General features: G+C 37.7%; 1 protein-coding gene across 1 annotated transcript in view; it reads left to right on the top strand.

Moving 5' to 3' along the window:
* Positions 1–1,792: 1,792 nt before the first annotated feature.
* CADM2 (cell adhesion molecule 2) overlaps positions 1,793–26,071 on the top strand; it is a 212,297-nt gene continuing 188,018 nt past the window's right edge. Inside the window, exons 1-2 of the mRNA XM_017731426.1 lie at positions 1,793–1,836; positions 2,117–2,235. Coding sequence (XP_017586915.1) covers positions 1,793–1,836; positions 2,117–2,235 — 163 coding nt within the window. The remainder of the gene's footprint in view (positions 1,837–2,116; positions 2,236–26,071) is intronic.

Raw genomic sequence — 26,071 nt, 5'->3', positions numbered from 1 at the left:
GGAAAGCTTACAAGTATTGAACATGACATTTTTAAGAAGGTTACTGTCATCTAGTCCTCTATTAGTGGATTTGCAGAGAGTTATAATTGGCCTAACAAGCCTAGTAACCTGTCCTACTTCCAATTATAATGTACAACCTCATTTATATCTTTTCTTTATTTACTGATAGGTAATAATTGTCTGTCTAGTGCACGTGCTTCAAAATAAAGCTGTCTGTCTCATCATAGAATGTGTGGATTGTTTTAATGCACACACATATATGTACCCATACACTTAAATTGTATCACATATGCATGTGTGTGTATATGTATTCTGAAGAATTCAAGCACATTATTTTAATATATGTATTTATATATATATACATACACACATGTATCTTTTTATTCTCTTTCATTAAGTACAAAGTCTCCTGTTGCTTTTAAATTTCTGGTGGACAGGGAGATAGTGTTTTCTCCAGACCTTTGTTAAGTTTATGTGATTATTCTGTCTAGAAGTGATAATACATTCATGTAGATGTAATTCTCAGGACTGAAAAAGAAGGGGAAACATGAGAAAATGAACAGGTTGATGAACTCAGTGCATTCATTATCAACTTAGATTTGCATGAAGGAGAAACTGTTCACTTCTTATAAAGTTGGAATGGCATCATTAATTTTGTTTACTACACAAGCAATTTTTAGCGTGTGTAAGATTTACGGGCAGTTTGCAGGTGCGTATGTCTTGTTAAACAGCCCTATGGAAAGAGCTCTGCAGAAGCATCTGCACTCATTGTACCTCCTCAAAGCAGAGTCTTTGTGTTGTTTTCTCTGCAAGGAGAATGTTGGCAAGTCACAATGGTGAATCTGGAAGTAAAGGAGGGATCAGTGAAGAAATTTGAAAAAAAAAAAAGGCAGCTAGGGAATTGATATTTTGATGCATTCATAAAGTTAAAAGTTTCAGGTTTTCAACAATTTCTTTGTATATAGCAACTTGACCTTCGCTGCTATGAACTCCATGCTTGTCTTAATAAAGACTGACTACCAGACCTTTTTGGTCTGAGACACCAGACCAAAATGGAAAAAAAAAGAAAAAACAAACCAAGCAAACCTGTTAGATAGGAACAAGAGAAGCAAAGATGCCAGAAAAGGATTTGGTCTTTCTCCTTTTTTTCATGTCTTTTGATATCAAGTATAGCTGCCTTTGAATTGTTAATGTAGTTCTTCCTTACAAGAAGGGCCAGCAGAAGAGGAATTACATATTTTTTTTTTTTTTTCCTGAGGTACCTCTTTTTGTGGAGATGCTCTTAAATGAACACCTTTTTCAGAGTGCACTTGAGAGTTTAGAGAGGTGTGGATAGCATCTCTTTGTGTAATTTAATTAATTACTTTAACAGAGTTATTCCATTCTAACTTTGGGTTCTGAGTAATACTTTATTTCAACATGATCCCTGAGCCTCAGAAAATGATGATTCTGTTTATTTTGGTGTTAGAATGGTTGTTAGTGAAACATTTTAAGCTCCGGTCTTTGTTTTTGTTACCCTGTTGGGCATGAAGATCTATCAGCATGAGGCTCTATGAATTCAGGATACTCAAGGATGGGTGTAGTGTCTGTCCCTGCTTCTCTGAGTTTGAACACTGGTCACTGTTGGTTAAAATACCATGTATTCCTTTTGGTTTTCATGCTCCATTAGGGTGTAAGAACAATATGAGGATATAGGCTTCAGTGAAGAAAAACAATGATCATATAGGAGATTATAAACCATTGGGGTATCTGCAAATTAACCAATGTCTGTTAGCATCAGCTTCACAGAAGAATGGTGTTTCAAGAAATAGGAGCAAGGGATGACATAAGATTTAGGTACTTCAGAATGTACTTTTGGCAAAGCAAATTGTGCTTTAAGTTTTAGAATTCACTAATGTGTGTGCGTATGTTCTCACCTACTTGTGACTAATGATCCATGGTTTTTCTGCACTCCTCACCATGATTTTTTGAGTGTGTACTCTGGTGTATTTTCTAACTTCTCAACACATGGTTTCTGACAGAATCATAGATCTGAACTCTCTCACAGCACAGCATTGTCTCCAGTAAACAGGTCAAATAATCTTAGAAACTGTGTTTGTTAGCTTTGAATCGATAGTGATGAAGTTTCTCTGTGTTCTTACTTGCTCAAACTTCTGTCTAATCTATCTTTGTTCTCTTCTTCTTGTGCAATCTTTTCCTTGCTTCCAGTGGCTGCTACAAAGAACAAAGCTAGAGGTGAGTTTCTGCCTGCACTCTTCAATTTGCATTGCATGGTTCTGCAGCCCACGCATTTTCTCCCAAGGTTGTTTCTGCTTCTCCAAACAAAGAAAAATATCTTTAGGTCCTATGATACGATAGATTAGTTCTTTACAATTTTTTTTTTTATTGCATCTGAGTACGTTGTTTATCAATCAGCACTGCTCATGATGTACTTTGTTAATTGCTTTAATTTGGGAAGTTTTTAGGAAAAAGATAAAACTAAGTGCATTCTAGTTAGATTTCTAGGCTTGCATTATAGTAATGTAGGGATATTGATGGCATTTTAATCAAAATGAAGATATTGCATGAAAATGCTCATAAATATGTAAATGTAATTTATATTTTTTATCTCTAGTCATAGTCATAAATATCTGAACAGAGAACAATGAACTCCTAAGTGTCTCCTAAGCATTCCCTGTCTTTTCACACTAGTATAAATGATCATCGCTGTTCCTGATAGCATACCAAGATATAGAAAGGCATACTATGATATCTGCAGAGATTTATGACTTCAGAGCAGCAAGGTGATTGCCACAAATCAGTGTGACAAAGAAGTAAACCTTTCAGAACTAATCATGTAAGGTCAGCAGAGCTGTAAACCATTTCCTGAATTTCAACGAAGCAGTGATGTAGCAAATGTAACCTGAGGGGTGCGTTTTGACTTTCAGATACACATAAATCGATGCATATGTGTTTATATATACACATGCATTTATATGCGTGAGTGTATATTTTCATAGAAAATAATGAAAATATGTATTTTAATACCATTTTTGTACTATTTCTGATAGGTAAATTGGAGTTGTCTGATAAACATCAGATTTTAAGGCAAAAAATCTGTGCTGGTTTACACATATTTTGGAAGTTACGATTCACAATGTTTGCAAAGTTAATTTCTTTACATTGCTTAGCTTGAGGTTGTAGAACAGCAATAATAATCAAAGAAAACACAGCCAATTTAGGGTGTTTATGTATTAGAATAGTTAAACCAAAAATTAAAATACAGCTCAGGTTTGTATTTTTTTTTTTTTTTAAACCCTTGCATGGCTTTTTGTAAGATCTTTTTCTCAGAAACTTTGCATGCATTGGGTGACATGAATGAGGGGAGTGAATAAAGTCAAATTCGTGCATTTGCCTATGCATGCTTTGAAATTTGCTTTACTCCTTTCTGTACTGTAATGTATTCAGCTGTGATGCTGTGTAACAGCGGTCAAGACTTTAAGACCTTCATAATGAATGAAAAATGCCCAAACCAAAATACGTCCACAGAAGTGACTTTTCAGCACCAATAAACAAAATCTCATCAGTATTCAGTGATTACTTGATATGCCCATATATTGCCATTCAAACAGAAACTGCCCTGGAGGCACAGGAATTGTAGGATGAGTCAGAATTACTCGTGGGCCCCACTCATCTGTGAGCGTTAACACCCCCTTATTTCAGAAGTGCACATGCATATTGGATGCACAGCTGAAATTATATATGTTGAGCTTGGTTTGACACTGTGATCTGTGTTATCTTTGGAGATATCTTGCTCAGCTGCACAGTGCCTTCAAGGAGTCCTCAGCTTTTCCTTTGGAGCTGAACAGCCCAGTGATGAAAGTACCCAATATCCACAAGGAATTCAGCCCTGTAATAGTTCTGTCTTTTACCAAAAGCATAGGACCTCTTTTAAAATCTCCTGTGGTGGAAGACATGAAGTAGATGATACCTTACTGCTTTTCTCATTGCTCTGTCGAAGCAGTAGAGAAAGGTCTGTTCCTCCTTTTCAAGTCTGACACTTAACTGGCAAACAGTTCTCTAAGATGGCACTGAAAACATCAATTCACCACTGAGAATTCTCAGGTGGAGTGTCTCATTTGGCACTTATAATATGCAATCCAGCACTGGTTTATGTCTTTGCTCTTATGTATGGATCTTCATCTTTTCTTTCTGAAAGTTTGGAATTTGTGCTGCCATTTTCAGCAAGGCACAGTTCACCTCACACCTGCCCTAAGATCTGAGAGTTCCAGAGCCCATTATTAAGTGATATTCTGTGGGATCACCTGTCTTTTGTTTGTGCATTGTTAGCATGAGGAAACTCCTGCTGGTCTCCACTTCCCTCCTCCTCCTCGCGGGATTGACTGTAAGCTGAACACCAGAGCCTTTCAAACATTGCATTCAATGCCATTTCCTAAAGTATTTTCTCAGGCTTTGTTGAAGACTGCTTGTATTAAGTGCTGTAAAGCAGCTGTTGAACTCTCTACTTTATCCTTGCTTTGTGGCACTTAGAATCAATTTAGGTTGAAAGGTCATCTGGTTGGCAGGTCATTTGGACTGAGCTACCGCGAAAGTAAAACCCGCTTAAATCTGTTTGCTCAGAGCCTTCCAGTCAAATTGAAGTATCTCAAGGATTTCATAGCTCCAGGATAGATTTGCACTAGGGTTGCTTGATTTTACCATTGTTTTCTTGTTTAGACTTTTGATTGCCAAGAAGATGCTGCATGAAGTTTTTTGTGGTCTCCGGAGAGGGCAAATACTTGGGTTTTGCATAGAAGGGCAGATCTTCCTTTGGACTACCTTGGGCAGATGCTGCCACAGAATACTCATGGAGAGAATACTTGGGACATTTCCAAGAAGTCTGGTTCAGAAGGATTTAAAAGGGTAGGGGGAAAATGGAACATGAAAATGGTCATTTATGGCAGTTAATTTGATAGAGCAGAAACTGAAGATGCCATCTGAAAATCTCAGACTATTGGGGTTTTTTTTCAGTGCATGTATATTTTAAGGACCATTTCTTAATGCACAAGCTGAGATTTCTTTAACTTGATCTCTGTAAATGAACATTTCCTCTAGCAGGGCACCACATTGAGGACTACATGACCTCTTAAGAAGGGCTATTGGGACAATTTTGGGACAATATTGTTGCAGCTATCTTCTGGCAGCAGTTAACATTGTTTCCAGACTCAGTGGTCTTACCAGATCTGCTAAGGACATGGCAATTTTCAGCCAGCAAGTAGAAGAGAGGGCCAAGCGTCTTCATTCAAATGTAGTTAGTTGAGGAATGGAGTTCTGTGCTCCTCATTTTCACTTTGATACGCATTGTGTCATCTGCTATGAAAAAGTTGTTGCCAGAGCTGTCCCAAACCTCCTGTAGTTAGGCAATTGGCTTTTAACCCTACAAAGTGTAAATTGGAATTTATGATAAATTTGGTTGTGGGGTTTGTTGGTTTTTTGTTTGTTTGATGGCACTTTTTGTTGTTTTTACTTTTTTTTCTTCTGTTGGGAATACTGAGGATGACAATGGCAACTTCTTATAAAGAAAAAAATATAAAGGCCAATGTCTATTGCAGGAGGGGAAAGCAAGCCCTCCAGATGTTATCATCTGCTGGTTGAGAAGTACAACATTCCTTCCTGTTCATAAGACTCCTGTGGCCCACAGATTAGAAATGGTAACATTTCCAAGAAGATTCCTAAGTCCCCAAGAGGAGACTTTTTGCAGAGGGGAAGATGTGACTTCTTTAATATTGCAGGATTCCTGCTATCCAATCAGTATAAAAATGTGTTGGATTGGTAGCAATTTCTGCCATGCTTCTTTCATTTTAGCTGAGGATGAAGCTCTATTTGTAATTTTTTTCATAGGGGAAATACCATTTGTATCATAGTGCCACTGCTTCTCATAGCAAAATACTGCTGTAGTACCCACACAATGCTCTATTCTCTCTCAAAAACTGTCATAAAAGCTGTAATTCTGGTGGTTCTAGGGGATGACCTTTTGATGGGAGATACCTTCAAACTCTCTTTCTATTTTAGCATTACCGTTTTAAGTACTGTGAGTGCCTTGAACTCTATCTTACTTGCCTCACAAGCTGGATATAACAGGACTATTTTTTGTAGCCTATTGGATATCCAGGGGATTTTTGAGTTGCTTCTTTTTCTTGTACTGCATCTGTATCCCAACGAAAATCTGTTTATTTTTGAGTACCATGGAAAAACAATTTTTTCTTTCAGTCATTTCTTCTACAAATGCAGAGGTATATTGTTTCTGCCTTACTTTTAAAGGAGGAGACTGCTGCTTCTTCAGAAACAAAAGATTAAATTTAGCTTTAACAATGCTACTTAAGGCATACATCTCAGTGTGTAATATAAATCATCATAGCAGTTGATGCACTGTCTAAAAACATCTTATCCAGGAGGCAAAGATCACTCTGGACTTTATTCACTTGATTTATTTTGTTTGTTCTCATTATGTCAATGAAATTGGTATCAGCTTATTTGAAGCTTAAGTCAGGAGGGATTGTGTGAAGAAATGTTGTACCAATATACTCTGTTATTGCCTGGATAGCTGTGCAATTGCTCATGTTATCTTTTCATTGGGAATCAGGTTTTTTTTCCTCAAGGCTTCACCAGATCTTCTTCATTGGTCGTGTTCTACCCAGCCATCCCTTTGATTTTATTGCAGCATGTGATAAAGTTTATTGTGCATGTTCTACATAAGTGTATTTGTAAATATATAGGTAAAGAATAGGTTTCATTCATTCTATAGTTTTGACTGAAAACCATACAAACTAGGAGAAATTGTGTTAGCCAGAACTTGTCAACAAAATTGAAAGACCTACAGGGTCTAAACCTACCAGTTTAAGTCCTTTCTTCAGTATATGTAATTAGCCAAGCATATTTCTCATTCAGAAAATTATCATAGAATCAAGTCAGTAACACAGCAGCTGTCCATGTAAGGAGAAGGATGAAATAAATGTACACCAAGGAGACCCAAACACTATTATTTATCTTATTTGCATTATATTCACACAGTTCTCAGCTATTCAGTTATTGACATCAGTCAGGCATTAGCTTTGCTGTTGTTTTTTTCTTTTTTTATTGAGGAATAGATAACTCAGGGTGTCATCTGCAAAAATGACACTCTGCAACATATTATGGCAAAAATTGTGAACAGGTGGAAGTGTATAGATGTTGAAAGTGTGAATCCAATATAGAGCCTAGGGAAACTCCATAAATCAGTGGTTTGGAAGAACATTTATTTATGGTTATAAGCATTCACCCCTGAGACATGTAGAAATAAAAACCTGTCATATTCCACCTTTACTACAAGGTCATTTTAGAAAGCTTGCCAAGACTGTTGTAGTAGCATAGAGGGATCTGAAGCCCAATTGAAATATTTCAGCTGTTCTAGTGCTATTGAAGTAGAGGAGCTCTTTGTAAAATCTTATGATGTTATTCAAAATACAGTTTCAACTTCTAAAGGTAGAATTTTCATATGTTGCTTTAAGGTATTAAAAGCACCTTTAGTATTTATAAGCGATTGTTCTTTCAGAGAGAACAACAAAGCCAGTCTAAGCTTAATAACCATTCCTTTAATGTCTCTTTGGTATTTCTTCCCCTGTAGTTTACTCACTGCTTCCAGTGTATAAAGCCCGAGGTCCAGTGCATTTCTCCAAGGATTAAATCCTGTCCACTGGTTAAACTTGTGAGGGTGAAACATGCGGATTTTAGTTTTCCTCCATGATTTCTTGTGGACGTTAAGGGTCAGAGTTTCCTCATATTCAGCATTTCTGATGAGGAAGAAAATGGTGGTGTAGAACAAAATTTCATGCTTGTCTGTGAAGACGGTCCACAGAGAAACAAAAAAAAAAAAAACCAAAACCAAAGTTATGGAAGTGAAAAGGTTTTGAAAGTGATCATGTTAAGAGTGCAGAAGGACTGTGAAGGTTTAAATCTAAAATTGTGTTGGGTTTTGTTGAATTTTTTAATATCCTCTTAAATGACAAAGTTTGCATTAGATCAAAATACTAGATTATTTCACAGTTTAGTTTTCCATTAGATAACATAAAACATTATAAGTATGTTAGACTGTCAAAAAATCATGCATATATGTTTAAGTATATCATATTTATGCCATTTGTCCAAAGAGATTTGGGAGACAAAGCAGCTGCCTGAGTTCTAGAGTTTTTTAGAAGATTCACAAAATATGTTACTGTCCTTTTTTTTTTTTTTTTTTCCTTACAAACTCCAGCTGATCCTCAGAGGGGAAAAGCTGGAATTGTAATGATAATAATAGTTCTTAACGAAGTTGCTGGCTGGCCTTTACCCTTTGTAATTATACTTGGGAAAAATGTGGCCCTAGCATCTGTAAGATCTTTTAAGTATTGAGGGAGCTGAGATTTTTGCACAATGTTGTGTGTACACAGTCCAAACGCTCACCATTGTAGTTCCCACCACAATCCTTTTGCCATTCAAGGTCCCAAGTCCTGCTAGGATACAGAAAACATGAATCAGCTTTTACTTTTTTAGATAGCAGCACTGGAAGTAGCAGTTTGACGAGCCTATTTTAAATGTATTTTATTATATTTTCCAGAACAGATGCAAAAAACCCACTATTAACAGTTGTGATAGTATAACACACTCACTAAAGTTGCAAGTCATTATGGAATAGAGCTGCTCTAACAGCCCAGAAATAGCAAAGGAAAGCATGAAGCCCCCCTGAAATGAGATCTGTAGGGTCAGGCTGTTGCTGTCAACATGTGCTTTTTATTTGAGAGGCATCTAGACTGAGCGAACATGTCAGTCATTCATTGACTAAATGGTTTTTTAGCCAGTACAGAAGAATTTGGGATGGAATAAGGACAGTGTTTGTTTTCACGCTTGGGAAGTGCAGCACAGCTGTTGGAGAGGAACTCCAAGGAGGATGTTCTATTCTGAGGTTGACCTGGTTATCATTGACTAAAGCATTTTGTCAGTTCTTATTCCCCAACTTCCAGATAGGCTACTCTTCCCTCCACGATGGTTAATATGAATTCTGATTGTTTTTTTTCTTTTTTTTCCCCCAGTTTGTCTGCGCTCGTATGGATGTTAAGCATGTGAGATTGTCAAAAGCAGTGTATTAGGAGAGCTTGCCATACTTGAATAGAACTCTGCTGGAAATGTGGTTGCTTTATTTGCTATTTGAATGGATGTACTGCTGTAAATCTGGTCATGGTTTTGAGCATTGAGCCCTTATGACTATCTGCAAAGAATTTCCAAAGGCATTGCATTGCATTTCAGACACATATTGCTGTGTGCTGGCTCAGTTAAGTAATTTGTCAGGTTCCAGTCAGACAAAACACTTTGCTTCAGAGTCTAGACGGTTGATTTAGGCACAATCAAAAGGATATAGTGAGTTCCCAGGATGTGTTCATCATATTTTATATGTCCTGTGGAATTGTTGGGCATGAGTGCCTAATATCTGGCAGTTGGTTGGAGCTGCTGCTCTGAGGCAGGTTGTCAACTTCTTTGTCCCAAATATCTAATTTCTCAACTTCTATAGAAGTTTGGGGTTTTTTTTTTTCTTATAGAGAAAAGGGATTTGATGATAATACTTAAATACAAGAGAAAAGATAACAGTTGGTGTACAGGTTAAACCCATGGTCACTGATTTTTATTTTTCTGTGGATAGTTATAGACACTTTTGAAAATACAGGCTTTTCTTTCAGGCTTTCAGGCTTGATTTTGTTCCAGTGTGCTTTTATAACCAAAGGAAGTGGAAAAAGTGTTTTAAATATAAGGATTTTTTTTTTTTCCTCAAATGCTCTTTTGAAAACCAGAGGACTTATACTGATTCTCCACATTAAGTCAGATCTCAAGATTCCTTAAATCTCTGTATGAGATCAGATTTTCAGAGAATTTATTTTACTTTAGTGGTCAGTGAAACACACAGTGTTTAAATGGCTGAGGATTCACCATCACTGCTACCATTTGTGGTTTTATATTAATTCTAACTTGGTTCCTTGGTTCAGGCATATAGGCCTAAATTAGCTAAGACTTTCTCATGTGTGCTATTATAGTTTCATAAGTATCTCTAGTTCTTTGTTAAATAAGCATTATGCTCAGCATTCCTCTGGGATTCTTTCAAGGGCTAATAACTTCAGATCTTCCTCACATTTTAATTATGGGCTGCATATAAAGAAAAGGTAGTGGAAAACACTTGAGCAGAGTGCTTTGGAGGGATTTTTGTTCCTGTGCTGTTCATACACTACTATTTCAAAAAATCTGGTGTGATTAGAGATGGTCATGGGATGATTCACGTTGATCTGTTGACCACAAGGTCTGGTGGGTCATTAGAGATGGAGAGAGAAATACTCAGTATTTGTCTACCGTGCACCTTAAGTTGTTGATTCTGAATTAACATCCTCAATCACTACTCACCCAAGTGCAGAACACCCAACTCCTTTTCCGTTAAGCTGATAAAGTGAAGTTCATCTCTTATAAAAACTCGCTAGCAACATCATGTCTTTATGCAGCTTCTCAGCTCATGCATAAGAACCAAAGCTCTGTTTGGAGTGTTGCAAATTATTGCAAATTTCAGAAAGAACCCCTGCCATTTATGTTTTGGAAGCTGTTGCTGGCTCCCAGAAAGCTAAACAGATGAACAAGTGTGTTCCTGTTCTTCACAGATTGATGCAACTCAAAGTATGTCAGTATCAGCATCCCAGGAAAGAAAAAATCTCAGGTTTTCTTTTTTAGGGTCCTCATTCTATAAATCTATGATTCTATGAAATCAGATCTCAAAGCAAAATAGATTAGCTGATAGATTAGCAAGATTTAGTAATTAAAAAAACACCCAAAACACTGTAAATGTTGGATCTTTTCTTTTGTTGTTTCAGCGTTCTGTTCGTGGGCTCCCTAGAGACCTACTAGCTAAAAGTCATGATTCCAACTTGACAGTCTTCTAAGCTTAAAGAATATGATAAAAATCTTTAAAATACTGTAATTTGACAAAAATCCTTCAAAGGGAAATGAGCAAGGGAATTAAGGAGTTCAAAATAAAATAGAGGGTAGCTGTCAGGAGGGAGAGAAACACTGGAAAGAGGGCAGTGGAAAGGAATAGTGCAGTCAGCCTTTGGAGCAGCCAGCAGTGGATGTTCTTCCCAGGTTTTGCAGGTCCCCATATGTCTTACAGAAGTTACTGTCAGTTTGCCAAACTTTGGCTTTCCTCATTGTGCTGGTTTAAATGGTGCAAGCAAAGGTAAGACTATAAACTCCTGATTTAGGTAAGTATCTGTGCACATAGAATGCATCCAACTGGTTTCCCACAGCCTCGCTCTTCTTTTGTTAACTGCTCCTGAGAATACTGCAGCCTTTTTTTTTCCTTTTGGGAGGGGTGACTTTCCTCTTTGTGTGTTTTTTCTAGTAGTTATTCTTATTTCTATATGCATACATTATATGTGCTATGGGTGGGTGTGTCAGGAGAAAAAGGATTTATTTCAGTTGGATGTAGAAGCAATTCTACATAACTGTAAGTTTTTCAAGGTAGAATTTTTTTGCTTTTTGTGTAGTTTCCCTTTTCATTAAAAATGTCTGTCACTGGAAATCCCTTTGTTTCATTACTTAATTTCCTTCAGAAGCAGCTGTTTTCATTTGTTTTGGGGAGTAGTATTTATTGTGTTTATTCATCATAGATTTCCCGGAATGTAAAGTGTGTCAGCTGATGCTTCCCAAGTAGCAGCTCAGAAATGGAGAATATCAATCCCTGCATTAATGTCCATTTGCATTTTAGGAATTTACAAGTGTATAAAACTAATGAGATAATAATTCAACATTCTTTTCAGATAATGTTATGTACAGAAATGAATAGAATGAATGGGATTCCTTCCCGTGGTTGGGCTTCTCTTACAGAATTTAATTTTTGTCATTATTATCATAAGGGACTACCCATCCCACTCCAACAATAAATATTCCCCAGAAAGTAGACTAGTAAAAATGCTTTTCCAGAGCAGACATGATAGAATTCCCTTGATCTTTGGCTTTTTCTGTCTTCAAAAGCCCAGGAGAAGAAGTGGGCCTTGGAGCTCTGTTGAGATAAGTTTCTGGGGTTTGGGACACTAGCAAGGTCTAGTGTCAGAGAAATGTGCTTCCAAGGTAGTCTTCACAGTAAAGTATTTCTCCCTAATAAATGATCTAAACCTACTCTCTTTCAATTTGAAGCCATTCCCCCTTGTTCTGTCACTACATGCTCTCTTGTAAATAGTTCTCCTGTGTTCAGCTGCCATCTTGATCTGATCTAAATATCTTCCAAAATGTATCCAGTCATTTGTGTAGGTTAGTGACAACTATTTTAATAACTTTACAGTTTTAAAAATAAATTCTACTTTCTTTAGTGCTTCTGTGAAGAATTAAGCATTATTTCCCATGACAATTCCTCAAAATGAGATGTCATATCAGAGATTTTGGCTGTAAAGCTGTCAGTCTTACCTGAAAGATGTTAACATGTTTTGCAAAATACGTGAATGTGGTTGAATTCTTGAGGTACAGTATTCAAGCCCTTTGGCTGTTTTTAAAAAGCAAATTGTGCATGGTATTCAGGAACATGAACAGCTGTAAGAGGTATTCTTGATCATCAAGACCAGTCTCTATAGGTATCACATATTTCCTCCATGTCTTCATTCTTCTGAAAGGCTGTGGACTTTAGGTTTTTTGTGGATTTGTTGGTTTTTGTTTAGTTTTGGTTTGTTGATTTGGTTTTGGTTTGTCTTCCTCCTCAGCTGGTTATTTCATTAGGGAAATTCTGAACCCTTTCCTTACAATTGGCAGGTGTACTCTTCTAATTTCCAGAAGCAGCATATTCACATAACGTTTTTCTTTTGTCAAGATTATCTTTAATTATAAACATCTTCTCCCATGTAATTTTTTTCCCTCTGTGAGTAATACACATAACTATCATTTCTTCTCCCAGTCTTCATTTTGGTAGACAGACAGATATTTTTCAGTCTCTTCTCCTTCCAGGATGATATTTTCCAGTGTGTCATGGTGTGAATTGGCTGCTGTTGATTGAAGTGAGCTGAATAGTCTGCAGTGTTTTACCTGGGATTCACCCCGTCTTTTCTATCCAGCCTTCCTACATCTACCAGAAATACTTCAGCTGTCTTATAACTGCTTCCTTTGAAGCTGCTTCATATTGGTCATTCATACTCATCCAGTGATAAATTAGAAAATGTGTCTTCTTCCTGCTCAGTTGTTCTCAGCTAATGAGATTCTAGGGTATAGCTGAAGTTTCAATTTTTAATCCCCAAGTGCATGGGGATTTTTTCTCATTTCTATTACTGCAGTCCTAAAGGTTGTCCAGCACTTTCTGTGAGATGTATCAGCCCTCTTCGGTATGAATGATACTTTTATATTTCACCTCTTCCTGGTCATTTCCAGGGAACAAATTCACTTATCCTCTCCAATCTACACAAGGTGACTTGGTGGTGGATTTGTTAACTGGGGTTTTTTAGTCAAGACACTGATATTTAGCAAGTGTAATGCTGTTTAGTGGTGGTTAAAAGGCAAGCAGTGTGATACAAAAAAAAATTAATTATTTCTAATCTCTCATAAATTATACCTATACTATATAGATAATAATTTCCTGATAAGTGAGTTTTTGCATTTTTCTTACCATGATTTTCTGCTGGTCATTTTTTCATTAACTTTGTAGTCATGTAGGTACTTCATCTGTATCCTAAGTACATACAATAACTGTGCTGTGTACGAGCAGAATTGTATTGGTCCTAGCTGTGTATCCTTAAAAGCCTTTATTGGACATTTCCTGGGTTTTGCAACATTTTACATTTAATTCCTGAAGTGCCTTATGTCTATCTTCCATAGCATTCCAATCTGCTGCAGATACTGTAAATCCTATTCCATAATTCCTTTGTTTGCTTGTTGGTCACACTCTCTACCTTATCAGTACCTTATCGATGTACTTAAAAATTATTATATATTTTTCTCTTTTTTTTTTTTTTTTCTTTTTTTCCCCCCAGGCATTCACAGCATTATTTTACATTATAAAAGCTTTCCCTTGGGAATTCTTGACACTCGGGAATGCTCCCTGTTCTCACAGTGATCCATGAAATCCAGGGAATGATTTTTTTTTTTTTTTTTTTTTTTTTTTTACCCTCTTTGAATATGTGCAGCAACACTCAGTACCAGACTTGCTGCTCCTGTAGAGGCACAACTTGTTACTCTGTCAGCAGCTTGGTGTAGTGTTGTGGGGAGCTCAACACCTGTTCCAGTGACCAGCAGAGATTAACACTTTCTATGTCAGGTCATTTACTTGGCTTGTCAGGGTGCAAGATTATGGCCAAAAGGGTGTATTGACTTGAAAATGTAAGTTTTTGAACTGTGGAACAGAAGTTGCAAAAGTATAAAGCATAATAGAGTGTTGAGTTACAATATAAATGTAACAGAGTCTATCTGCCTCCCTCATTGGCAATAAAGGAGTCTGTTATGATCTTGACATAGGGTTTCTCCTGATTAGATTGGCTTTAAGATGCCTTCTCCATGCTTGGGGCAGAAAAGAGGCCTTTTAATGTCTTAGAATTTTACCTGTTGGTTGTTTCTTCTCTAATATCTCAAGTTACTTCCTAAGAAAACAGAGTCCGTATGTTCTGGTTTTTTCGTGAGACAGGGTTGTCCTAACCCTTTCCCTGGATTCTTGTCAAACCTTGTTACAGAAAAGAAGGTGAAACAAGAGTGTGATATACTTGAGACCTCTGTGAAGGATGATGGCAGGAAGGAAATCCTGAAAGGAGGAAGATGGCACTGAATTAAATGGGAAAGCATTTTTAATTGAGTATTTACAGAAATTTTACATATCAGGTAAACTAAACCGTATTTCTAGTGCCCAGATCTTCCAGCTTCCATAGTGATTTGAATTTCAGAATTTTTTTCTGGTAAGCCATCCCCTGGCCTCCCACTGGCCAAGGAGTTTTGGTAGGCTTTTTTTTCACTTTCAGTGCTCTATTACTTGTGTCATTCAAGTGTTTAAGCCTTGTGTCTAAAGAGGTCTCTGTCATGGAACTTGCTGGGCTGTTCATGGCAAATTATTTTACAAACACACTATTTCTCTGTTTCTCTCTGCTTTGTTTCCTTGAGTGTGTGATGTGAGCTTCTATTAGATGTAAATTGTGTATCCTGGGGGAGCATAATAGAAAAACACAAAACACCAGTCAATCTGAAACGTTTCGCAGCTGTGCTTAAGATGTGTGTGGGAGAAGTGGGGATTCTTAGAGGAGGAACTGCTGTGCTGAAGGAGAGATGTGGGCTGGCGCCAAGAGGATGCCAGGTAAAGGACAGACAAGGCTTCTCAACTAGTGGCTTGTGATTGAATTTAGCCATTTAGAGTTAAACTTGTTGAGCTTTGTGTTTCAGCCGTTGCTGTTCCCTTATCTACAGTATGGTAATGTAGTCATTAGGCTTTGTATGGCTGTTGGATGTGTTACAGTGTGAAGTCAGATTGTACCGTGAAAGTTCACTAAAATAGGTTTGCTTTTTCTCTAAATCAGTGTGAAACTAAGCAGAATTTTTTTGGATCCTGAACTCTGTGAGCCTCCAAAATGCACAGATGCTGCCTTCGATACCTTTAGATTCAATCTTGAACAGCAGCTGAGAGAGACTTGGGCAGCCCAGGAAGCCTAGGAAATTGATATGAAACAGAAGCTGAAGAGAAGCAGTACCTCCAACTTATTTTATTTTTCATTGATTTAAATTTTCTATCAAAAAGTAATGATCACGGTGTTTTCTAGTGGGGATTGACATCTATTTTTCTAAGAATAAAGGGCAAAAATGACATTTGGATTCCAGGAGAAATGTCATTTAGCTGTGTCAAAGAAAGTATCTGGGACTCTAATGACCTACTTTCCTGTTAAGTCTCTAGGCCATTGCTGAAGTTAGGAGCATAGGGAAAATACATTTCATCTTCAAAGGCTTCAAGATGAGGTTTATAACTTTCTTAAAGAGAAAAAAAATGAATCCTCTCTCCTGAATTGAGACAGATAAAGATTCAGCCCAAGATGGATATTTTTCCCTGAAGATTTGAAAATTCAACCACCTGCTTTAAATGAGAAGTTGGAAAAAATGCACTGTGTTAAACCAGTGTATTCAGTTTTAAAAGAAGGTGAAAATTATATACTTTTACTTCTATAGAAGTGTAAATAAATAGAAAAGGTTTTGGATAACACAAATAGCACAAGGACTGAAAAATACTTTCATATATCCATGGGTCCTAAGGGTACTGACAGATGAAGTGCCTAAGTCATTGTATTTTAGAAGTCGTGGCAGGGTGGTGAAGTTCCCACTGACTGCAAAAAAAGAAAATATAACCCTCCTTTTAAAAAAAAAGGAGAAGACCAGTTAGGCTTTAATCCGAAAGAGGGTAGTTTTAGATTAGATGTTAGGAGGAAATTCTTTATTGTCAGGGAGAAGCTGTGGATGCCCCATCCCTGGAAGTGTTCAAGGCCAGGTTGGATGGGGCTTTGAGCAACCTGGTCTAGTGGAAGGTGTCCCTGCCCATGGCAGGGTTGTTGGAACCAGATAATCTTGAAGGTCCCTTCCAGCCCAAAACGTTCAGTGGTATGATTCTATATTTTAGTTGGAATCAGAAACGTTTTCGAGTATTTGGGGGAAAATTGCACTTTGTATTTTCCTGATGTACCATATTAAAGCAAGCTGAATATCAAGTGTATTTCACCATATTTTTAGCTGAATCTGAGAGCTTGCCTACAGACTTTCATCCCTCTGTTTTAGGAAATAATGAACTGCTCACAACCATGAGTCCACACATGTATCAGGTAACCAAACAGGCTCTCAATGGCTCTGTGTGGGGGGGTTTCAGATTGGTTTCCCAATCTTCTGGAACGAGCCAGATGACAGACTGCTGTCTCCTTATGTGCTTCCAATTTGGATGGGAAAACTTGCACTTGGTTTTGACTGTGCCTACTAAAAATCTCTGCTCTCACACCAGTTTGTGGAGTTCAGTGAGATAACCAGAGAGAGATGCTAACATAGGTGTTGAATCTGAAATAGTACAGCTAGGGCATAGCTGTGCATCAAAGCAGTCTAGGCACATGGATAGAAGTGGAGCAGATGGCTTCTGGATCTCACTGCCTCAGAGCAGGGAAGAGCTGATGCATTGTGCCTCATTGGGCCATGTAGACATTCCCCACACTTACTACGATTTCAGATTCTTTGGAGTCTTTACTATAAATGAGCCTGTTCTCAAACCATTGTTATTTTGAAAGAAGCAAAAGCTTATTTTTTGAAAATGAATTGTTCATGGTGGAGAAATAATTCAAATTAACATACCATGCTGGATTTTGAATTTTCAAATGCCTTTTTGTGTTCATGGAATTTAGTGCATCACTGCAATCAGTAATTCAAAGCTTTATGTAGCTGCATCACTCAAAGAAGGGAGATGTAGTGAGGGGAGGTAGGTGAGAAGAAAAAAAAAGAATGGAAAGAGGGGGAGAAGACAATAACTGTATCTGACTTTTTGAGTATATTTATTTTTGTGTTAGTGGCAATTACCCTTCACAAAATTTTGGACCTGAGAAAAAGGAAAAAGGTAATATTTTTGTGTCCCTGTGTGCTTGCTCAATGGCTCTCAAGCACTTCTGTACGTGAACTCCAGCACCTTAGCATAGTTGTGTTGGAGCTTCCTGCATAATTCATCATAAAAGAACATGAGGCATTCAGCAGTCAGTGCTCATTCAGAGATGTTCTGCATTACTAGCAGCACTGGTAAATATGCCTGCTCCATACATAATTTATGGTTCTCAGCAGAGATAGTTTTATACTTCATAATAGGCTAGCTTTGATCCCTTAAAATTTGTTTGTTCAACTTAGGGGTTGGGTGCAAAACAAAGACTTTAAAATCTCTTTCTTTCATTGCTTGTTTCAACAGTTGTCATTTCCCCATCCCATTAACAAGGTTGAAATTGTTTCTGACCCACTTTTGGGGAAATGAGTCTTCTTGTAATGGATTTTGTGTGTAAGACTTTTTATTAGCCAATTCCCTCCACACACAACTTGAAGTAGAATGGAAATTGGTTTAGAAACCTTAGTATAGTCTATTCTATGCTTCTGCTTAAAGAATTTATTGTTATTTCTTGTGACCTGTAGGAGGAAATTGCAGACCCTGTGTTCTGTGAATCCCTCTTTGAATGCTGTGATACAGATAGAGACTGTATATAAATGTGTAAATGAATGTGTTGGAACTCATCGAGATGATTCCATTCTTCAAATTCAGTAAGGTCTCAAAGTAAAAAAAAAAAAAAGAGCTTTATAATGTTTCTATTTTCAGCAATATTTCAAATCAAAATAACGATCAACTGTGCATCTCTAAATGAAAATTCTCACTGTTCCTCTCTGCATTTTAAAGAGTCTAAAGTTTTGGGGTTTGTTTTAAACAGAAATCCGTCAGAATTTATGCATTCCTCTGACATGTATCAATTTGTCATTTAAGCATTTTCTGATGGAGTTTGTTCTTTCACCTTTTTCCTGCTTGATGTAATTTTCCCTGTCTTGTTCTCCATTTGTTTGGTCGGATTTTTTTCCCAATGATTGCTATACTTTAACCTATTTTTATTCTTTGTTTTTAAAAGCCTTGTTCACACCCAAGCTATTTCAACTACAAAATTTCAGAATTGCTAAGTGGTTTTCATTTTTTCAGCAAATACTAAGATCTGCCCTTGGGAAACTAGGTCCCTTTTATACATGTCAAACTAGGCATGTTAAAGACTGATTAAAAGTTGCTTGTCGCTGTTCAAACTTCTTGTCATAAGCTTTTTTTTCTCCAGTTTCCTCATGTTTCAGCCTTTGCAGGTAGTCTGCCCAAAGGAATGGTCAAAATATTCTCTCTGTCTGCAGTTCCATTTGGTTTTTCTGGTTTTCTTTCCAGTAGACCAGTTATTATGACTCTTGCTGTATCATACTCCATTTCTGTATTGTCATCTGCAAGGTATAACATCATTTTAGTCCCTCCTTCCTTTCTGCTCTTACAATTTAGTGTTTTAAATGTTGGTGGTTTTTTTACATAATGTGGTTTCTTGGCTATTTTTAATGACGTTAAATGAAGCCTACATATACACAATAAATTTAAGATGGAGAATGGGGCAGAATTAGGTTTTTTACTATCCTTTTGCCTTTTCTTCTGTAGTCACGAATCTCTGTGTGATCACACACCAGCAAAGCTTTTTTCTGAGTTTTTGGGGGTGTGTTTGCCTAGAGAATGGGCATAGGTTTTCTATCTCATCTTTAATAGCACAGTCACAGTAGAAAAGCTACCTTCTACTTTTTACCTCCATCTGCTATTTTAATACTTTTGGTTGAGTCATCTGTAAGTATATGAGGGAGAACAAATGAGAAATTTACTTTCTTGTCTAACTTTCTTGTCTGGCAGAGCTAGCAAATGTTGCTTGTAGCAGTGAGGGGGAGTAGTCAGCTTCTCACTGTGTTGAAACAGATGTTGTGAGATGTCATGATCTATTTCATTAAACGTCTACAGTTTCTGTAATTTTGGAGCAAAAAATTTGATTTAGTCTCTTTCTTGCAATAATACCCATGTTGGTATTTATTCATATTGAACAATTTTTCATAGCCTGTTCTAGGCAGCAAAACCAGGAACACACTTGCCCACCAACGCCTCCACTTGAGCTTCACTTAAAGACATTTCAGCTCAGTGTTTTTTTGAAGGCCAGGTCCCACATCTGACTTCAGAGCCAGGAGGAGGCACAAACAGCCCTGCTGTTCCTGCACAGTGAGGTGTGGGATGTGCTCCCAGGCAGCACATGGATCGTTTTCCAGTGTCAGCTGTGTGTGAGCAGAGTGCGCTGCACGGGCTCTGAGGGCTTTCTGCAAGCCCTGGGTTTGCCGTACGTTTTGTTCCAATCTCTCGGAACAGAGCTTCCCATACACAAACAAATGTGATGTTGCTTTGGGGTGTGAGAGGGGTTGCTGGTTTTGTTGATTTTTTTTTTTTTTTGGTTCTTTTCTTTCTTCCCCATGATGTTGGCCTTCTGTATATGAAGCCTGAAGCAAGACTATTTGTAACATCAGTAGTTAGAGCAGTCAAAAGCAAGTGAATTTTCTGTATCGCTGTGCTAGTTCTCAAATATAGACTGGGATAGGACTTTTGTGTTTTTCCTGCTCTTGTAGCAGCATCTTAGTGCATTTGGTGGGTATTTTGGAACAAAAGAATCAGAGTGCAGCAGCATTGCAACCTACAATTGTTTCTTTCACGTTTTCATTTGTATCTGGGAAAGAAAGTTCTTATCTCTTTCTGTTCTGTGACAAGTCTCATGTTGTTTGGTGTTACATTTGTTTTCTTAATTGAAGCTCTAGGTCTTGGAATTGCTGGATTATATATTTTTTCCCAAATGGCACTGCATAAAAATTTGGAAATATTTATGCAAATCTAAAATAATAATTTTAGTGGTTGGTTTTCTCACCTTATTTTCATCCTTTCTTGGAGCAGATTCATTTACTTTAAAGATTTATCTTTTTCTTGATAGTATATTTGGATGGAGCTGTTCTACCTGTTTAAAGGAAAGTGAGTAAAAAGAAAAATGCTTTTTATGGGCCAGTGCAGGTCTACAAGAACTGTATAAGAATGATTCTTACTGAAAACATAAACAGGGTCTAGTTTTGGTTTTTTTCCCCCTCTTATTCCAACACAAAGCCATTAAAAGCTGTTTTTACAGAGGGCATCTTCTAAGAACCTGTATATATTGCTAGAAAAGAAGGTTTCCATGCATGGGGAATGAGATGCTCTAGCTACAGTGAATTTATTATTTTGAAATATTTGCCCAGAAGCAGTGTAAATAATGTTAGAGTCTTTCAGGGGAACAAACACTGCAATGTTGGCTTGTTTGGAAACCATAACAGTTACCTCATTTTCTTTCTGTGAAAACACAGAGCCAGAATTATGTTTAACTAAAAGCAAACCAATTATTCTTGGCCTTTTAAATATGTAAACTTCCTTTTTGAAATGTTATTGAAAGTTGTTCCCGTAAGTTAGTTTAGTGTAACGTTTAAGAGAACTCTGGCTGGGTTTTGACTCATCTTTTGTAATCCTACTGCATTGTTGTTCAGCTCCATGCATCTGTTTGCATATAAGTATTTCTTGCACACAGGAAATCACAGATGTGTGGTTCAGTAATGATTTTCTTTCTTACAAGCTGGTATCAGAGAAGTTCTTCCCAGACCTCGTACCCTGAGTTACACTGATTCAACTTTTTGCCATCCAGCCTGGGACAGCTGAAACCAAATCATTTCACAGGTTCAGTTCAGGGTCTGGCCAGCCTGACAGCTGAAGTGGTACAGCAGCACACAGGGTGAGGGAAGCAGCATTTGGCAAGGGAAATGAGCATCTAGAGGAAAGCAGCAGTGATATTCTAGACTCTGCTGCCAGTGACAGAGGAAGGTGGACATACTGATCCAAATCTCTCATACAGGAGAAGCATGCTTGACAAAAGGCTTCAAGGCAATTGCTTTCCATGGCAGAAAGTATAAATTCTAAACGGGAGGATGTCTAAATTAGACATGATTTAATTATACATCAAATTAATTGAGACGATCAAATTTTCTTTTATGCCCCTGATTTGTTTAGACGTGTGTTATTTTACAGCAAGCTGCACTTCTGACTTTGGACTCGTATTGGCACTACTGTGTTGATAAATCCATTTTCATCAGTGGATATTAGTCTGCAAGAACTGAAGAGTGGAAAGTCCAACAAATGCTATAAGAAAGATTTGTAAGTGCATGTAATAGCCTGTAACTCCATGGTGCTCAGGAGAACTCGCTCAGGCTTTTTATACAGTGCATGATGGTAAAAGTTGTCTTCACTGCTGTCATTCTTTCTGTTCCTTTGATTCTCAGAGTCGAGCAGAAGGAGCAACATCTAAAAGTGAGTAAAACAGCACTTGAAAGCTAGGTTTTTACTAACGGTTTGGAAAGAATTTGTTACAGATTTTCTGTACCTTCTCGAAGTGGGGCTACATAACTATTGAAATTAAGATTAAAAAAGCAGTATAATGATGTTGCAGAGGACAGTGCTCTCTATTCCACAACTGCCTGGCCCAGAGGAGAGATATGGAAGATATACACTGGTGATAGAATTTAACTCACATCAGTCACTTAGTTGATATGATTTTTTGCTTGTGCTTCTGTGAAAGAAACTCAGGAAGGTCAGTAAAACTAATGGTTACACTGTAAATTGGGGTACAGTGTGGAGATAGCTGTGCTTGCTTTAGGCCAGAAATGGAGAAACAGTATAAATGAACCCTTGTAGGAGTGGCTACTTCCCACTGTCTGTTCTGAAGAGAAAGCACTAAGCACTGAACTACAGACTGAAAAGAAAAAGAGAGTCCAAGTGTGACAGATGCCTCAGGGTTGAGTATTGACTGAGAAGAGATTTGAATCATGGGCAAAGTCACCTTTTCTGCTGTTTCATGTGCTCTGTGCTCAGAGATGTAGAACTTTGTGCACTCTTTTTAAACTGTCTGACTTCATCACAGAAAATCCCCACTACATCATCAGCTCCCCTTTCCAAATGAAACATTTTTCAAGTCTTTATGCTCTTAGCTAGCTACTCCACAACAAAACCAGTTACTCTATAATGGCTGCAGTCCAAGGAGTCTGTGTAGCAAACATGTAGACGTGTGTGGGTATAAAATTTGCAGTAACAGTGTTAATAAAACAAGTTGTGTTCTAAGCACTTGCTCATTTGCTTTGTCAGTGTTCATAAATAAGTGCCACGTTCTTGAGAATACAGAAATCTTGATACTCAAAACAAAGGCACTTGGTGAACAGGATCAGTTCTCTTGCCTTCCTCTCATCTATGGCGTTTCAAGCAGGGATTCTGATAGTTGTGTGGAAGAATGCCAAGAATGAGAGGCTTTGTGCATACAGAAAGAAAAAAATTAGTTGAATTAAGCAGGCAGCAAGACATAGAAATATTCATGTTGCATTTTCTTCTCTGTAGGTTTAAAAAACTAACAAAGACCAGCTAGTGGGAAAAAAAAACTAAAAAATACTTATTTTATTCAAATATAGGACAGGCTGTGATTGAACTTCACTAAAACTATTATGCTCATTCTGGAGACCTAAACTCAAGAGCTGTTGTATGCAATCTACTTTTAAAACTTATCTTAAAATTCCTTAGTTCAGAAACTCCCATTTAACTTCCATCACTCCACTTTGAAACACATTAATTCACTGTAATGCTCTTCCATTTCTTCACCTGAGAAATGCATTCTGCTGTCTTGAAAAAGTCTTGTTATCTCAATCTGTGCAACAGATGTGAGTCATTGTGTCTCCTCCCTTCTCCTGCCCTCCCCTGATATGCAAATATGGTCTTTGACGTTTATATTTCCCTAATGGGGAAATATATTTCCCTGTGTAGGGTATATGTTGTAACTGTTTAAAAAAATATTAAAATCTCTATAACGAAGCTAGTATATCAGTTTCGTAAATTTTATCAGACATCCTCCTCTACCATGTAATTAATTCCTTACTGAGTGGAAAATTTATGTTTTGTAAGCCCCTACATTTTAAAAATAAATTTGTTGTGTACTTTGAGGCATTTTAATTGTTTAATTGCTTGCTTTGTTTGCTTTTTCTTCTTATGAGCAAACCCATCACCACTCAATACTAATGCAATTAACACTGTCTAGAACAGCCTGCAAGGAGCCCGTGAACATTGCATGCATTTGTGGAGCTCACAAACTGCAAAGCTGCTAAACTGACAGCTATCCAGTAAGAGACTGAGCTGAGAAATCCTTTTCTTTGCATTTCCTAGTTGCATGGCAGTGTTTTTGTGAGTTTTTGGGACATTTCATTCTTTGGGGTGATAAAGGGAATGGCAGACCTCTGGCTGCTCCATATGTTCCTTCCATGGGCGTTGCTGGTTCTAACTCCACGCTCCTCAAAGAGGGGGCTGCTCACCCTCTCTGGGTGCATTGTTTTCCTCCCTCCATCCCATTGCAGCAGATCTTGGTGAACTCAGTTTCATTTCAGTCTGGGCATGTGAGTGTGGCTGTGATTGTGGTGATAACCGTGTGTGGATGTGTCAGCTGAGTTTAAAGCCTGTTCCAGAGATCTGTGTCATCCAGCTGCCAAGCCCTCCGCTGTACTGCACCTTTTTCACCTTTTTTTTATCTGCTACACGGTCACGCCACATCTGGGAGTCGCCTTACAGGGCTGTAAAGATATCAGGTTATCACTCCTGCCTGTTGCCCGTTACAAAATAATGGTGTGATTTAATCCTGGAAAATAGCACTTCTCTACCAATTTATTATGTAAAATGCAAGAGGTGAGGTTATGTCGGTGTGACCAGGAACAGAATTTTTCTCTATCCTGAAAATTTGATACGAGCAGACATTTTCTCAGCCACGTGCAGAATTAAGAGGTGTTTCCTCTTCTCTAGAAAACAGCATTTTCTAAGGTACCAAGTAACCTTTATAATAATTCAGTAAATTATAAAATAAAAGGCTTCAACTAAAATATTCTTACAGCCAAGCAAGGAATCTAGTCAGCCATTTCTGACATCAATTCACTGACCTAGAAAATGACTTTAAGGCACATATCAATTTACTTGCTGATTTCTTGCATTTCAGTGGATTTAAAAAAAATAATTTGCAAAACTATTATTGCTGAGAGCCCTTGTGGATCACGTGTTACAAAATTAACTAAAACTTTTCTATACTAAATCAATTATAGAGTTATTTTAGCCTCTTAGGTTAACCTTTTTTAATATTTTTTTTTTTTAAGTTGAACTTACCTGTACAGATATGAGGGTATTTATATGGAGCTGGTTAATTTGATTCTTTGCCTTTTGAATACAGTTAATTTAACTGTGATTCTCATTCCAGATCTGTAAGGGATTCTTTGTGCAAGAGGACATACCTAAATATGTGTTACAGCGGGGAAACTGCAACACGTGTATCAGAAACGAGGCCCATGGAAAAGAAATATATGTATGGACCAATTCTTGATAGATGTTTCAGAGAGATATTTATTTTCCCAGCTGCATGGCTGAGGATCTGCCTGAGGAACTCTTACAGTCATGGGACTTGAGGGTCCTTGCCCGTGCAGGGAAACACAAAGCAACCAGTGGGGAATGAGACTGACCAGAGGCCAGGGAAACCCCGTGTCTCCCCCCAGGGCCCCTCTCCCAGGACCACATGGCAGGGGGGAAGGGACCCCAACATTTCACCCATTTATTTTTAACAAAAAGAGATTTAAAACTTAGCATTGAAAACAACTGGATAAACATAACAAGAACAGTTTCAAAACAAAACAAGCCACCCTCCTGAGTCTTTAAATGTCCAAACAGATGCTCTGGAACATCTTAAGGCTGACAGAAGGGAGACAGGACACTCTGAGCGTGCTTTGTGGGGAAACTGAGGCAGGAGAGGGTTTCTTCCATTTGTACCTGTTGGAACTCTAAACAACAATAGTTAATTTCTTCCCTCCTCCTCTTCATCCCCCACTCAGCATTGGAAAGGGATTTTTGGGGAAACAATTGGCAAAGGCAGGGTTTTGTGAGGGAAACCATGGGTGAAAAAATGGATTGGGAATACACTGGGGGTAATAGGACATAGGGTAAAAGGAAAAGGTGGGATTAGGAAAGGGGCTTATAATGGAGATATTGTCTAACATGACTATGATTTTTAGCATATTTACTGCCTTTTACAGAAACACCATCAGGCCCAGTGACCTCTGCTGCTTGTAACCCTTTTCTACCTTGCACAATTTTGAACTCCACCACCTCTCCATCTCGCAAGCTTGGGATGCATTTTCCAGGGTTATTCTTTTTAATAGCAGTTCTGTGAACGAATATGTCTTCTTGGTTGTCACATCTTGTTATAAAACCATAATTTTGTTTAACATGATACCATTTTACTATTCCTAAACCCTTAGCTACGATGATTTTTTCCTTTCTCCGAGTGGCTGCTGTTTTCTGTCTCGCTGCATTTTTGCTTTCGCTTTCGCTTGCTCCCATATTGGAACTGCCAGGGCTGCT

Source organism: Corvus brachyrhynchos, unplaced genomic scaffold (genome assembly GCF_000691975.1).
Source record: "Corvus brachyrhynchos isolate BGI_N302 unplaced genomic scaffold, ASM69197v1 scaffold152, whole genome shotgun sequence".
In the NCBI taxonomy this organism is placed as follows: Eukaryota; Metazoa; Chordata; class Aves; order Passeriformes; family Corvidae; genus Corvus; species Corvus brachyrhynchos.
Note: the sequence above shows the minus strand (reverse complement) of the source record. Positions and strands in the feature narration are given on the sequence as shown.